Genomic DNA, 17134 nt, shown 5'->3' with positions numbered 1-17134 from the left:
CAAATTAATTCACTATTAAAACAGCCAGCCTAGCTTGCCCACAAAATTCAAGATATAAACTACGATTGTATGAGTGTTTTTTTTTTTTTTTTTTAACATTTATAACACAGACAGTTGAATGTCTAGAAACACTGAATGTCTCTTACAAATTTAGTGGATCAAGCAATGACCGCTGGAGCCATATGAGATTTTTGCCTGTATTGGACAAAAATGCATGCATATTAGAGAAAAAAAATGGCAGTATATGTTTATGTGGCATGCCAGCAATGCATATACCTGAAAGAATTCTGTTCTGTGTGACGTGAAATGTAGACAAAATGTTCTAATTGCTTTCATTTTTTAAGGGCCTGCAGTGAGAAAAATGCAGGATTTTGACCAAGCAGTGAATGATGCCATTAAAACAGTCAAAGCCACTCACAAAACCCACATGAAGAACAAGTATAAGCACTTATTTGAGGGAATCAAACGACAAGAGAATCGAACCTTCCTGAACAGGATCTACACACAACTCTACATCATAGAAGGAGAGAGAGAAGGGGTGAATATAGAACATGAGGTTTTACAGATGGAGACAAGAGCCAGAACACAAGACACTCCAATCTACTGCAATGACATCTTTAAACCCTCAACTAAACCTGGATGTGAGGAGGAAAACAAAATAAAGACTGTTCTTACTAAAGGCATCGCTGGAATTGGAAAAACTGTCTCTGTGCAGAAGTTCATTCTGGACTGGGCTGAGGAAAAAGCAAATCATGATGTAGATTTCATGTTTGTGCTTCCATTTCGAGAGCTGAACTTAGTTAAAGATGATCAGTACAATCTTCATAAACTTCTGCTGGACTTTTATCCTGAACTTCAAGATCTGCCCTCAAACATTTATGAAGAATGTAAAGTTGTGTTCATCTTTGATGGTCTGGATGAAAGCAGTTTAACACTTATGTTGTCAGAAGCTCAAAAAGTTTCTGATGTGACTGAGACTTCATCAGTGGGTGTGTTATTGTCAAACCTCATGAGAGGAGATCTGCTTCCCTCTGCTCTCATCTGGATCACCTCAAGACCAGCAGCAGCCAGTCAGATCCCTTCAGAATACATCAACCGTCTGACAGAAATTCAGGGATTTAATGACTCTCAGATGGAGGAATATATCAGGAAGAGAATCAGTGATGAGCATCAAGCCAGCAAAATCATCTCACACATCAGAAAATCAAAAAGCCTCCACACCATGTGTCACATACCTGTCTTTTGCTGGGTCTCATCTACTGTTCTTCAAGATATCAATGCAGAAATCCCTCAAACTCTGACTGAAATGTACATCCACTTCCTGCTTATTCAGATCAACATGAAGAATCAGAAATATGAAGAGGGCGATCCAGAGAAACTGCAGTTCAACATAGAAGTGATTGTGAAACTTGCTGAATTGGCTTACAATCAGCTGATGAAGGGCAATGTGATGTTCTATGAGGAGGACCTGGTTGAGAGCGGCATAGACGTCACTGAAGCATCAGTGTATTCTGGGATTTGTACTGAGATCTTTATGGAGGAATCTGTGATTCGTCAGAAGAAAGTCTACAGCTTCATTCATCTCAGCTTTCAGGAGTTTCTGGCAGCTTTCTATGTGTTTTATTGCCACATACACAATAACAAGGAAGTACTAAAGTCATTTTACAAATCTGAGCAATTGTGTTTGTTCAAGCTGCTTAAAGCCGCAACTGATAAATCATTGCAGACTGGACGCTTGGATCTCTTCCTGCGATTTTTGCTGGGCATCTCACTGGAGTCCAATCAGGAACGTTTACAGGATTTTCTGACACACACAGAGATGAACTTAGACACCATCAGAGAAATCACAAAGTATATTAAAAGTAAAATTAGTGGTGGTGAACAACTCTCAGCCGATAAATCCATCAATTATTTCCTCTGTCTGCTGGAAGTGAATGATCAGACTCTCTACAGGGAGATTCAGGAGTGTATGAATTCAGACAAACTCTCATGGAAATCACTCTCTCCTGCTCAGTGCTCAGCAATAGCCTACATGATTCAGATGTCAGATGAGGTGCTGGATGAACTGAACCCCATTAAAATCACCATATCAAATGAAAGCAGAAGGAGACTGATACCAGCTGTGAGGAACTGCAGAAAAGCCCTGTAAGCATTTTAAATTTCAAAGAAGAAAAAAAAAAACTTTCTCCAACTCCTCTTCAGCTGTTAATCCAATCTGCATAAAATGTGGAATATATAATGTACAAACTCATATGGCAAAAACACATTACAGTAATTATGATTTGCCAAATAGTTTATAAAGGTTATAAGGTTAGTTTTTTTGGGCGATGGTCACTGTGACCTGGATCTTCTCAACACAACTTGGTCCAAATAGACTTGGAGCTGGTAATCTTTTTGTCATAAAGTGACATATTTTTTAATAGTAGGTAATTACTGTGCTGGAGCTCAAGTTTAGCGAGATTGGATGATAATTCTAAACATGGAATGAGCTATGCAATAGTAAATGCAATATAATCACAGTTCTGTTGTGTATTTTTAGAATTTCTACAGAGATCATCCATTATAGTGATGAACAGTGCTTTAAAGCGTGTAGGACAAAGTAACAATTGTTAACATAAATTTCAAATTGTTTTGTAACCTTGCTTTTCAAGTGGGCATTCTGCAAAGTGTTAATTAACCATTTATCATTCTTTTTAGATTCTCAGGATGTGAACTCACTGATCAGTGTTGTGAAAGTGTGGCTACAGCTCTACAATTAAATTCCTTATTGCGAGAGCTGGACCTGAGCAACAGTGACTTGAAAGATTCAGGAGGAAAGCTGCTCTTTGATGCACTGAAGAGTCCAAAATGCCAACTGGAGAAGTTGAGGTTTGTTTCTCAGATTCTTTTGTATGTTTATTTTCATAAAATTTTACCAACAGTGTATGGAAATGGTGTAGAGAAATACAGTGTAGAGCAGAGCTATTAATTAGCCTAGTTTGAGGGCCGTATTATTGAGATTGAATATCTGAAGGGGGCCAAGGGGGTTGGGGTCTTTATGGGGGGTCTATAAAATTTGAAATTAAATTGAAATGCATATGCAGCAGTAAAATGAACTAATATTACCAACACCAACATCCATAAAAGGTTAACATTAGTGTTGTCTGTTAGTCGATTTAAAAAGTAACACTTTATAATAACATTCAGTTGTAAGTCCCTTATAAGTGATTAGTTAATGATGAAATAATCATTCACAAAACATTCATAAACGATTAATAAGTGATATGCTAACAATTTGTGTATGTTTTGTTAATTAATTTACAAGTAATTATGATGAACTAATAATTCAGAAAACATGACTATGCGTTTATAAATGATTAATAAGTGATACATTAGTATTTTTATCTCTTTAGATTAAGTTATAAATCATTCACAAGTGATTAGATAATGACAAACTAATCATTTACAAAACATGACTATACGTTGACACAGGGGCGTAGCGTCTTGGTATGCAGGATATGCAGGATATGCAGGTGTATATGGGCCCGGCCAGACTGGGGACCTGCCGAGCCAAGGGGGAACTTTTAATTGATACGAGTGAAATGAATAGAGCCCTACATGGGCCCAGCTCTGGTCCTAGCCTGGGCTTTGTTAGACAGCTTATCAGAAATCTCGGCCAGAGTACGAATGGAGCTTGTGTCTTTTTTTCTCTCTCTTCCCTATTACCCAGCTGTGGGTAAAATAGTTGTCTTTGTTTTTTTAATGGCAAAGTGGCTATATTTCATTTTGTCTCTTTATTAAGTTCATTTAGATATATGTTTGGAACATTTAATTTTCATTTTTTAAGTAACAGAGCGGACAGCACCAGACAGTGAGCATATGTTTGAGCAATTTAGCCTTCTCAAATCAACACAACTTGTGTAACGGGGAGTGAATGATGAGAGGCGAGCGGATCCATTTGCGAGCTTTTATTGTATGGACGAGACAGATACATAGTCGAGCAGGCAGGGTCAAACAGGAGCAACAGGTAAAACGCAGGCAAGACGAGAAAAATAATCCTTTAACAAGCGATAATCCACAAGGCAGGTGGCTAGGCAGAAGAAAACGAGAAAACCAGGCGAGAGATCAAAAACCAGGAACTAGGAACAGGGCACAAGAAACTAGGAAACGCTAACGATGGGGATAACAACAATACAACAATCCGTGACATAAACTGGGAAAGTCCGGGGCTTTATAGGAAGCCTGACTGGTCACGGTGGCTGACGCAATCAGTGCGGTGGAGGATGGGAGATGCAGTCCGAAGTGCAAAGTAACAGTCAGAGTGAAATGGAAAGGTGAGAGTGACATCTGGTGGTGAGCAGTCCGCAGAGCACCGACCAGATTCGTGACAACTTGACCAAACTAAAATCTATAGAAATAAAAGACTTAATGCATTTCACAATATTAATTTAAATATTTAACCTAGATAAATGTGTGCTATCAGGAGTAAATCTAATCACTTGTGCAGAGAGTGGAAGCTAAATCGCGCTTTGTAGGACATAGAGACGCCAGCGCGATCACTTTAATTTTTTTCTTAATAACAGTAGAAACTTAAAATATGCATAGTAATTTAAAATATAAATTTGCCCATAAATGTAAGATTAATACATCGTTTGGAACTGCAAAGGGTCTGCTTTTATGTGTGTGCACTCACAATATCAACAAAACATTGTGCTTTTGTAAAATAAAGAAAACAAACAGGATATGCTTTCTGCCATCTCAGTCTTAAACAGGAGCACTTCACAAAAATGAACCAAAACTCAGTGAATACATGCATGAGAAATGTATCTATATAAAGCTTAAGTACTACTTTAACTTCAGTACTACTTCAAAACAAAATAATTCAGATCAAAAACAAAAACCCTTTCATTATGTAATCCGTAAATATGCATTTCTCTCTGAATACACGTCCAATGAGGAGATGGTGAGTCAGGATCATCAGCTTCATCTTTGCGACAAAGAAAACACTAGTTTATTGATTAATAATTCAAATATATCCTTTCTATTTCCCCCAAAAACATTCATGGTAGGCTAACTACTTTTGCTGGGGCTTTGAGGCAAGCTTTAGCTTATTGCGTGCACTCAAACACAAAACACTTCCAGCTGCGCAGCTGGAGTTCTTCTTATTTAACATTAAAAACAGCAATAAAAACATCAACTCAGCTTCAACTCGGTTAACTGGTGGATTTATGACAATAATAAAAAAACAAACAAACTCTGATTGATCGATTTCATGAGAAATTTTTTTTTTTTCAAAATGCATTTAAATACTTATTCACGTTTATTTCATGCTGCAAGTAGGCTATTAAAGAGGAAAAGATCATGACTCAAATGCCGCGTGAACTGAGGAGTATATAGTTATCTTACTACAAATTAAAGAGCGTAAAAACACATTTATTGTTTGTATTTTATCATAAAATTGACAGAATTAATAGGCTGAGACTTTGTTTTACAATAAAAGTATCAAAGCACAAAGCTTATTGCCATTATTAGATGGACAAATAATGGACTTGAAAACATTAAATAGGCCTACAATTTTTTAAAGCATTTATACCGTAAATAAAACCGCTTGTGAACAGTCATGTAAAGTTGTTTACTTAAGAAAAATCAACAATAAGTTAAGTTAAGATGGAGCCCATAATGGGGGGATACATTTTTTTTGCAAATGGGCCCAGGGCTGACTTGCTACACACTATGTTCACAAATGATTAAGTAACATGCTAATGATTTACAAATCTGTCATAAGTTATCTCAAAAAAAAGCATATAATGAAATAATCAGTCAGATCCTTAGTAAATGGTTAATAAGTTACTAGTTAATATATTATTAATCACTTATAAATAATTGAAATGTCAACGTACTATTATCTTAATAAACATTTGTGAACAAGTAATGATCAAACTATTAGAAAATGATCAGTACTATGATTTATATATGTTTTGTTATAAGCTGGTCTGTTAAAAAAAGTTATAAGCTGGTCTGTTAGAAAGTTATAAGATGGTCTGTTAAAAAGCACAAAAATGCAATTATAATACAATTAAAAGTAATTTTTTAAAAGAATAATAAATTATTTTCTGTCAAGTGAATAAACGTGTATATGACTTATTGTACAGACAGGGGTTTCCAGTGGGTTGTGTTAAACACTTTTTCTCATCAGCACAGACTTGTGTTCTGTGTGGAGTGTGTGGGATCTAGTGAAAATGTGAACCGGTTTTGCCCTCCACTGAAGATCACATCATAAATAAATCACTTGCATCCACTAATCTGGTGTAAGCAATTCATCACTTGTAAATGTGTAAATTTTTCTGTATATATAACAAAACATACACAAATTGTTAGCATATCACTTATTAATCATTTATGAATGTTTTGTTAATGATTATTTTATCATTAACTAATCACTTATAAATGACTTACAACTGAATGCTACTATAAAGTGTTACCCATTAATCTTTATTCAAGCTATAAAAGTTAATCAGAGACAAGAGCAGTCAAGTAATTTGATTTCCATCAATGACAGACTTCAGCAGGTTTCACTTCAAATCACTGCTGTCTCTTTAAAACCTGATGTACATGACGTGGATCTGACACGCATCCAATTTTCTCCAAACTTTTTACAGTCATTTAAGACATTATAACTAATTTAAGACTACATTTATGAGGTTACTCGCCAAAACCACTCATTTTGACAACTGTGTGTGATTTGTCCATTGAATCGCTACTGGCATGCTGTCAGGCTTAGCGCATGCGTACAGCTGAATATGCAGACTTTCAAACTATACTTCACTTGATAATAATTTTCTTCCAGTTTTTGCACTATTTCTCGCCAGAAGTTATGACCGATGACACTTATACTCAGTTAAACTAGAATTGTGAATATCTCATAACTCCCTCATGTAAGCGCTTGTCCATGCTGCTGTCTAATGATGTTTCAGTCTCCAGTAGATTGTTGCGTCTCTTTCTTTTCTTTTTTCGGCTGGCCCGGGCCATTGTTGTCACCTTGTGGACAAGCTAATTAGTGCAAAAACAGTTCAAGGAATATGTGTGACCTGTGCATACTTCTCCCTCGGGCCGGATGAAAATGATTGGCAGGCCGGATTGGGGTCACGGGCTGCCAATTAAATAGCCCTGGTATAGAAAAAGTGGATATTTTCAAAGATAATATAGGCCAGATTTACTGCATTTCTTTCTTCTTTTGGCATTTAAATAGTACTGTCAGGACGTGTAGTGAAGAATTAGCACTGAAAAGGACACAGTTGGGTCATTCTACAGAAATGTCCACTTTTGATATGGCAAGATGTCTTTCTTTTTCTAACATTTAACCCTTTCACTGGTAAGTTTAAAATATTCTATCTGACCCCCCAGAGTGAGTTTTTTTAGGCGACCGTTATTTTAGAACGTTCACTTTATTGTTTCCATGGCGACGCGTCATGATTGACACCGCAGCCACTATCGCGCTGTATGACAGACGTATCGCTTTTATTTCGTTTTTCCTTTTTTATTTAAAATATTCACACACTTGCTTACCATGTCTTCAACTATCTGATATTCCGATTCACGAATACATGTCAGTGAGTGTATTTTGCCATTTTAAAACCTTTATAAATGATCTGGATCGTGATCTATAACGTTAGATGGGCGCCGCCATGTTTGTTCGCGCTGCCGTTCAGAGAGTCCTGTCAGCCTGATTTACAGCACTTAAATTCACCAGTTTCTCCCGAAATACATGCAAGTAAGTAGTGAAGTGGGAAAGGAATGGAGTGAATTATATCATTACTTACATTATGTGTATCTGATATAAATCAAACACGTCGGCAAATTATACTTGAATGGATTGTTATTGCTGCTTCCATAGACATCCGTATGCATTTTACAAACTCTAAATGTATTGTTTTACTAGTACTTATGTGTATTTAAATTCCTGAAACCTAAAATAAACGTTAAGTCGTTGAAAACACTGCTCAATTGTGATTATATGACAAGCGCAGCAAGCGTCTCTCTCTGGCTCAGCGCCAGCCAACGCGCGAAAACACAGTTTGAATTTGGCAGTTGCGTGACGTCACCGAACGTTCTAAATCCCATATGTGGGACCGTACCGCTCAAAGGGTTAAACTTAGACCACATTATTAGATTAACTTTTGACTTTATGCATACACATAAATGACAGCTTAATGATTTTTTTTTTTTTTTTTAAATTTATTTAAAGTCCATATGTACCTTTTTTGTCACTGGTGTTACCTTTGGAAATATTAAAGGTTTTTATGAAATATTATTTGTCTTTTTTTTTTTTTTTTTTTTTTTTCAGCACAAGTAGTCAGTTACAGAAAAATAATGAAAATGCAAGAAATATTTATTTATTTAATGTGACAGAAAAAACACAGTAACACCAGTGACATAATGAATCACCAGTGACATATACAAGGAAGGTAACACCAGTGACAATTTTCATGAAAATGCATTTTACAAAATGGCTGCTGCAAGGTATCAAACCACATGTTGTCAGTCATAGTTTACTTACTAAATTAAGTAGTTTAATCCATTTGTATTCTAGTTTTTTACAATTCCCTAACAATAAAGTAGGTCACACCAGTGACCTCAACTAAAAGCTTCATATGAAATCACGAGATAAATAAGAAAATTTCTGATAAATGAAAAGGGACAATGGAATTATTATGGTACTTTTTTTTCATAGATCTTCAGAAAGATCAGTGGGATTTTTATTGTAAAGTAAAAGATTTTTGATAAACTGTAACACCAGTGCCGCAACTCCAGGGGACCACTATTTTCATTATATATTTCATAATTTTTTTTTGCACTTTTATTTTTTTTTTATGCCGTTTATATCATATATTTGATAGTTCTGAATGCATTTTTGTATTTTAATATTTAAAATAATATTGTATTTTCTTTTTTACCTCAAAATAAAGAACATTCCCACTGTACATGGCTGTGGGGAGGAGCAGTTTTGTGGTGCTTGGAATTTTATATAATTAATTAAAAAACAAATATTGCCACATTGATGGATCAAGAAGGTGTAATTGTTCTAATAACATTTTCTTATTTTTATTTATTTTTTTATTTTTTTTGTAAACATAAAGAAATTTTAACCCTAAAGTTTTTTTTCAAGTGTAAAATGTCTTTAAAGGAGAATGACCATAGGATAACTCAATTATTTTTGTGCCTGACCTTACTGAATATGCATTTGTAGCAGTTTCCCTTTCAGGTGCAAAATTTATGGAAGCAGAGTATTAAAATGAATGACGCAACCTGATTTACTAATCGTGATTTACAACATGATTTTTGCACTTGTCAAATTACTGGAATTTGCACTATTATTTAATGCCCCAAAAAAGGCATGTCTTAAAGCAGGTGGTAATTTGAGCTGCTCTTGGTAGATTACGCTGGTCATGTAAAGCTGTTGCAGGAAGCACGAATAAGCGCAAACGGTCTTTAATACATGAAACACAGAGGGTAATTTCACAATAAGCACTGGCACAAACACACGTACACAATGAGTAGGGAAGCGCAGGGCACAACCTAACACTTTTTTAATTTCTCAGTTTGTGTAAATTCACATGGGATTCAGAGTATATTTTTATCCATGTTAATTTCACACTTGTCTAGTACAAATATGTTGCTTTGTTTCATAATTACAGTGTATACGGTTTCCGTTATTTAGAACGGAAAGGAAAGGAAGTGAAATGTGACAACATGCCCCGAAGGCGGGGTACATTATAACATATGAGGGGCACATTGTAACATGACCATATGGCAGCTTAAAATGTTATCTGATCGAATGAAAAAATATACACCACAAACTAACATATTTTGTCAATAAAATAAAATGATTAACTTTTTCAAATAAAATAATGCCGTTTTTTAAGAAATAAAAATATTCAAATTTTTTACATTTTCATAATGAACACATCGCAAACATGCGTGGGACGACCCTGATCACAAAACACAGCTATACAGTATAGTTTAAAACAATGTGCGCAAATAGATGAAATGAATTCAGACATTCAGAAAAACACTCCCCTCCCTCCAAACACAGCTCTCATAGAACATGAGATGCATAAACGAGCCAATATGCTTTACATTTTTTGAAATAATGATTTCTGAACATTAAACATCAATTGTCAGTCTTTATTCACCTATTTCTTGTGGTTTCTTATTAAAATCCATAAAAATAAATAGTGAAAATTACATAGCTAATGTCGTAGAATAGCATAGTTTAATAATAGCGGGGCAGATTGTAACGCAGTGTTTAATTTAATTTAATTTAATTTAAAAACTGGTTAGTGTCTTCTGCTGATAAATCTAAACTACAGATTGGAGATTAAAATAATAGCAGATTTATCTAGTTTTAAATGAATACTAAAAACTGAGATGAAAATTTAACTTCAGCCAGAAATTTACTTTTACTATGGTAAAATAAATATTCAGCGATATTTTTTCAAAAGGCTTTTGAATTTTGGCACACTTTTTTATTCTCTGTTTAGTGTTGCCATGGCAACTAGTAAATACCATAAATTTGGTTATGCTAGCATGTGTGGAAATATTGAAACCATGTGGGTTACAACTAACCCCACGTTAGTTTGTGCCCCGCGCTCCTGTACACCAGACAGGGGAAAACTAAATGGACAGGAACTTAAATACAAGGGATAATTGGGGAAACACAGGTGCACTGAATATTAAACTAAACGATGACAGGAACATGACCAAATAAGGAAAAACAGGAACAGATACAGGGGAAAAACATGACAAAACAGGTCCATGATCCTGGCAGTGCTGGTCATTATGGAAATGATCTGGCTGTGTCTGTGTTCTTTAATGTGCGCATTGATAGTAAATCACACATAGAATTTTCCTCTCCCATCTGTGCTTTTATGAATTGTGCTCTAGTGCTAATCTGCCCTGTTAAGTATAGCTGGCCCTTACTGTCTCCGAAAATAATACATGCCATAGTTTTGTTATTGTATTTAACAATTTTAAATAAAAGAAGAAACAACAGATAACATTCTTTACAATGTTACAGTGCAATTCAGAGCTTAGATATGGGTAATAATGTAATTTTATCTTCTGTTTAGATTGTCCAACTGTAATTTCACTGATCAGTGTTGTGAAAGTCTGGCTTTAGCTCTTCAATCATCAAACACCCGTCTGAAGGAGCTAGACCTGAGTAACAATAACTTGAAAGATTCAGGAGTGATGTTGCTCTCTGATGCATTGAAGATTCCAAACTGCCAACTGGAGAAGCTGGGGTAAGTTTCAAAAGTATTTGAAAAATATATTTAAAAAAAAAGATACTTAATTTAGGTTAAAATTACAACACAATTATGTAGAATGACATTTATTTTTAGGATATAATAATCACACTCTACCAAAAAAATTTTATACATTTTAATTGCACATAAGGTAGTTTTCATAAAAACTTTTCTTCATGACAGATTTATTCAAACATACTTAACAGTAAATAATCTCCTTCTAGTGTTTTTATAGCTAATTATCCAACTGTGAGCACTGGATGACTGGTAAATGCAACTTCAAATGACATGTTGTATACAAGCTGTTTTATTTGATGTTTTTCTTTCAGTTAAAAGACAAATGGATATATTTCAGAAAGTAGTACTGTATCTTTCATCATATCTTATGATGTTCACTGACGTTTATTTCACACAGTAACTTGATAATGTAAGAAACTCGTGCTCTCTGTGCTGCTGCTTGAACTGAAGTGGCTACAGTCTCGCCACTTTAAAGAGCATCTTGATTGACAGGATATAATCGGCCCTGATCACTGGCTGTTTTTAAACAATCGTAAACAGATTTAAACAGATAATTGTTGTATTTGCCGATACTAATTACAGGCCCTCTGTAATGAATGGTCCACTGATGGCAAGTTGACTGAAGCCCTCATATATTCTTTAACATAAAGAAAAAAAAAACATGAGTATATTTTTAATATTTGTTTAATGGCATCTTTTTTATGACTGAAGGCAAGTATCACTAATACCAACTGATGTCTCTTTTTTTAATGAATGCTGAATTGATGAATTTTTTTCCTAATATTTAACCATTGACTATAGCCATTCAACAGTACAGTATAATCGAGAGCTATCAATTTAACATTTATTAGACTTAAAAAAAACCTTCTAATTTAAGTGAACTTTAATCTTGACATAAACCTATTATAATAAATGTCATCATTATAACAAAAGTCAGCAAGAAAATATAGCCTAATTTAATAGTTATCAAACACTAAATTTTAAATTAAATAAAGATAAAGCATAAAACTACAGTTATTGAAAGTTAATTGTTTTGATTTCCTCTTTTTAATTTTTTTCTTTGATTAACAGACATCACAGCAGCTGGTTATTAGGATATTTTGGCTGCTGCTACTTTAAGAGCTGCCGCTGCTTAACTTGACGCGGATCTGACACTGCTTTAAATGTGACTCATAAATAATAAATAATTTCATGCACAGATTTAATGCAGCTTTAATTGCCTTTTTTGTAACTTTATGACTTAACTGATGCCATAACTATGACCTAGACCTAACTATCACCTGCATTAACACGATAATTATAATTATGCATTGGCATTAACATGATATCACATGGCTATGAGTGTGATAACCGCTCAATGCCAGCATGGCTGTGATTACCTACAGCTTATGGTTGAAAAGACCTCTCAACCAATCAGATTCAAGGACCAGAAAGAACTAATGTATAAAAACAGGATATATTCAAATATATTAATTATTCATTCATTTCTACCTTTGATGTCTGTCATTGTAGATTATCTGGCTGTATGGTGACAAAAAAAGGCTGCTTGCATCTGGCTTCAGCTCTGAGTTTAAACTTCTCCCATTTGAGAGAGCTGGATCTGAGCTACAATCACCCTGGAGATTCAGTGTTCATTACTAGAAAGGAGGATCCAAACTGCAAACTGGAAAAACTTTGGTATGATCAACACTTTCTCATTGATTTAAATGTAATCTTAAATTATTTCATATAGATGATTCACAACATGGAAATTCAAGGGATTGTGTTGATGTGTGTTTACATGTCCAGAACATAAATAATTAAATAGATGTTCTGAAAATGTGAGATGTCATGAACACTCTCAAGATGTTCCAGACTCAGACTTACTTTATTGATCCCCAAGGGGAAATTAAGGTGTTATAGTAGAAAGAGAGCAAAGAGATGAGCTACATGACGTGGCATGAAGCACCAGAACGTAGTCTTGATTTAACACATGGAGTTTCAGTGTAATGAGCAGTAGCGTTACCAAGATATTGCATAAAATACTTTGCCTTGATATCAGATTTGATGATGAGTTATATAAAAATGGTTTGAGATATCAAAAAGCTTTTAATAACAGTTTTGCCAGCATGGTTTCATGATGCTCTGTGTGAAATTTGGTGCAAATCAGACAAACGCTCTAGAATAACACTGAAAAAGTTTCTGACATAAATCAATATTATGGAAAAATAAAATGTCTGGCTTTTCGAAAAACATATACCATTGCATTATGTAGGAACCAAAGAATAAGTTGAGGTGAAATTAATGGCTATCAGACAAAATTCACAAAAGCAGTAAGCATATTTGTCAATTTTGTTATATTTGGCTCAAAACTTAAGGGCATAGTGCCAAAGATACAAATAAAGTGGAGACATAGTCTCACATGCAAATTTGTTGATGCACTATCAAAAATCATTTAATAACTTTTTGCCAGCGTGGTCTGAATATGATTTGAGTCAATATTGGTGAAAAAACTAGGATTATTCTTTAGGTGGTAAAATTTTCATGACAAAAATGCAGAGAAAACAGGAACTTTCAAGGAAACCCTTATGGTTCAAATGTTATTAGTATAACCATAAGTCCAAATCTGGGCAGTTGGTGGCGCTAGAGGGTTTGAGTTAGAGACTCCAAATCAGCTGTGGTTAATGTTCAGACTATCCTCTATCTATGTGCCAAACTGCATAACTTTCCCACTTTCTATGGGCTGAAGAAGCAGAAGAAGAAGAATTTACTGTATTTTATTTGTATGGTAACACTTTAGTATAGGGACCAATTCACACTGTTAACTAGCTGCTTATTAGCATGCATATTACTAGCATATTGGCTGTTTGTTAGTACTTATAAAGCACATATTCTGTATTACCATATCCTAATCCTAAACAATACCTAAACTTAATAGTTACCTTTTAACAGTTGACTATTAATAAGCAGCAAATTAGGAGTTTATTGAGGCAAAAGTCTAGTGGGAATTGGACCTTAAAATAAAGTGTGGCCAATTTTTTTTTTTCTAGAGTTTTATTTCTGTACATTTATTTGCAAGTCAGATGAATAGAGCAGTGGAACATGGCACATTATGCTTTTTTTTTTTCTTTGACAGTCTGGATCATGGAGGAGAGAACATGATTAAAGCAGGACTACAAAAATGTGGGTCTACACACACAAACACACACATACATTTTACACTATTGAACAAGGTCTCAAATATGCTGTCAAAATATTTATGTGGAACTGACAAGTAGATCTAAGACCAATTTGATTCTTCAACATATTTTGAGGTCTTATTAAATGTTGTCTTTTCTTGTGTGCAGATTTCTGTTCTCTCACACTGGATCCGAACACGACTCACAATAATCTCGAGCTTTTAGAGGGCAACAGAAAGTTGGCACGCGCTAAAACAATGTCATATCCTGATCGTCCAGAGAGGTTTGATGGGCTTCAGCAGGTTCTGTGTAAAGAGCGTCTGTCTGGACGCTGTTACTGGGAGGCTGAATGGAGCGGGTTGGGTGATATGGTGGTGTCATATGAAGGAATCGGTAGGAAAGGAAAAGGTCCTGAGACCAGGTTTGGAGCCAATAAAAAATCCTGGATTCTGAGCTGCTTTGAAGAGAAACTGATTGCCTGGCATGATTATAACGGAGCACACATTCCTCCCCCAGCACCTCCCTTAAACAAAGTAGCAGTGTATTTGGACGAGCCGGCCGGCATTCTGTCCTTCTACAGCATCTCTGACACAAACAAACTCAGACACTTGTACACATTCAACACCACATTCACTGAACCCCTCTATGCTGGATTTGTGCTTTATACCGCTTCAGTGTCTCTGTGTGATGTTAAACAACAGGATGAATAATTACAAGATATACAGTGGCGGCAAAAAGTATTTACTCTTACGAGACTATTAATAATGTCAAAACAAGTGCCCTTTATTTTAAAGAATTTTTGTAGAAATATACATTTCACAGAAAGAGGTTTGTTACATTTTTAGATATTAAAAAGTGAATATGTATTGTTTAAAGTGAAGAAAAAAATAGTGTAATATCGAAGATAGTTTTGGAAATACAAGGTTCAGGTTCAGTGTCTTTCACACAGAATCCACATAAATTATTTTCCCACCTAAATCTTTCATGTTAGAAGTGATTGGATGAATAAATGTCATTCAAAATTTTAACTCGCTTCTTTGGTTTTAAGAAGTGAAGGATCTGAGGATCTTCAAATGCAAACTGTGTAGCTGCATTTCAATTACCCTTCAAGATGCGCAAATTTAAATTGCGAATTGAAAATACGGCTATTGAAAACACGTAAATTTCGCTAAAAACTCCCATATATTGCAAAAAAAATTTTACGCTCGCATGAGGTGGTTTTTTAGGCAATTCGAAAAAGGAATTTTTCGCAAAACTGCAATGGGAAAAAGCTTTTTGGTATATGTAAAAAATCATATGATCATTGTGCAGTGTACTATAAACTCCAAGAATCACTTCATACGTAGCCGCTTTCAAGTATAAGGGGCTTTCCCTGATAATAATGCTTAGACTATGTATGCTGCATGCATCTGTGGCACATAACGGCTCTGATGCGGTCACCGAAGCTGATGTTATATTTATATCAGCAGCGTCGCACACGTTTCTAAAGCGGCTGTCCATGCTGCTTCTGTAAAGATACACGCATACGCCTCTTTCGATTAAACAAAGCCAAAATCCATTGCTATGAAGACAGCAACCATACATTTGTGTTGTTTTACTTTTTTATATTCTTCTTTTATATATTACTTCTACATTTTTATATTCTTCATTTGTGTATTCATTTATAATCATTTATCATTTAATCATTTTATTATTCCATTCAATCATATAATCATTTATAATAATCATTTATATGCCCATTTATATTTTTTCCATTGTTGTTTAGTCTTATGACTGTGATGTTTTAAGAGCTGTTACTTGCAGTAAAAACACTGTATTTGTATTTACAGTACCATTTAACTTGCTGTAAATGTAGTTACAGTCTGTCTACTATACTTTTACAGTTTTTATTTTTTGTTTGTATTATTTTCGTTTTACAGTTTGTATTTTTACTGTATTTTTACTTGTGAAATATACAGTAATTTTATGGTCTTTTATCCAGTATTATATTACAATACAAAAAAATATATATATAAAAACAAGCAATGACAACTGTGTAACTTTTAATGTTTTTAAATGTTCAATTGTTACCCTTGCAATATCATTCAATAAATTTTCACAGATTCAGTTAGGACTCAAACAAAACATTATTACAAACTATTACATATATTACAGCACATACCATCTGTGACCTATACGCACACATATTTGCGTGTGTGTGTGTCATTCATGCTAGTTATGTGTCATGTATCATACTCTGATCTTTGGACTGTGTCTAAACTGCCAACTGAAAAGGCTGAGGTCATTTTACAACAGTAAAGTATATATGTTCAAAGGTACTAGTTATTTGCCATTACTGGCCTTTACACTTTATCTATCTATCTATATATTATATATATATATATATATATATATATATATATATATGAAGAGTTAAGATACAAAACCAGCTAAAAGCCATCTCAATCCAAAATGAGATGATGTTGAGTGAATGCTTTTGACACATAGTATATACATCCATCAAATACTTTTACTTCAAACTCACTAAATCGTAGCCTCAGCTCAATTAGAAGTGCTGGAACTTACATAGAAACCTATTCATAGGAGCCTGATAAAAATGCTTATTTTATAGAAATACGTCAGATGGATTTAGAGGCTTCTGCATCTGAACTCTTCACACACATATATATATAT

General features: G+C 34.5%; 3 protein-coding genes across 3 annotated transcripts in view; 2 read left to right on the top strand and 1 right to left on the bottom strand.

Moving 5' to 3' along the window:
* LOC127154116 (ribonuclease inhibitor) overlaps positions 1-16436 on the top strand; it is a 324540-nt gene extending 308104 nt beyond the window's left edge. Inside the window, exon 7 of the transcript XR_007825441.1 lies at positions 15290-16436. The gene's annotated coding sequence lies outside the window, so the exon portion shown is untranslated. The remainder of the gene's footprint in view (positions 1-15289) is intronic.
* Positions 1-17134, bottom strand: part of LOC127153371 (NLR family CARD domain-containing protein 3) — a 269389-nt gene that overhangs the window by 22451 nt on the left and 229804 nt on the right. The window lies entirely within an intron of this gene.
* Positions 340-15296, top strand: LOC127154111 (NACHT, LRR and PYD domains-containing protein 12). Its single transcript, XM_051095519.1, has 6 exons — positions 340-2145; positions 2698-2868; positions 11109-11282; positions 12816-12980; positions 14419-14465; positions 14630-15296. The coding sequence occupies exons 1-6, from the start codon at positions 362-364 to the stop codon at positions 15169-15171; spliced, it is 2883 nt and encodes a 960-aa protein (XP_050951476.1). The 5' UTR covers positions 340-361; the 3' UTR covers positions 15172-15296.

This window comes from Labeo rohita, chromosome 22 (assembly GCF_022985175.1).
Source record: "Labeo rohita strain BAU-BD-2019 chromosome 22, IGBB_LRoh.1.0, whole genome shotgun sequence".
In the NCBI taxonomy this organism is placed as follows: Eukaryota; Metazoa; Chordata; class Actinopteri; order Cypriniformes; family Cyprinidae; genus Labeo; species Labeo rohita.
Note: the sequence above shows the minus strand (reverse complement) of the source record. Positions and strands in the feature narration are given on the sequence as shown.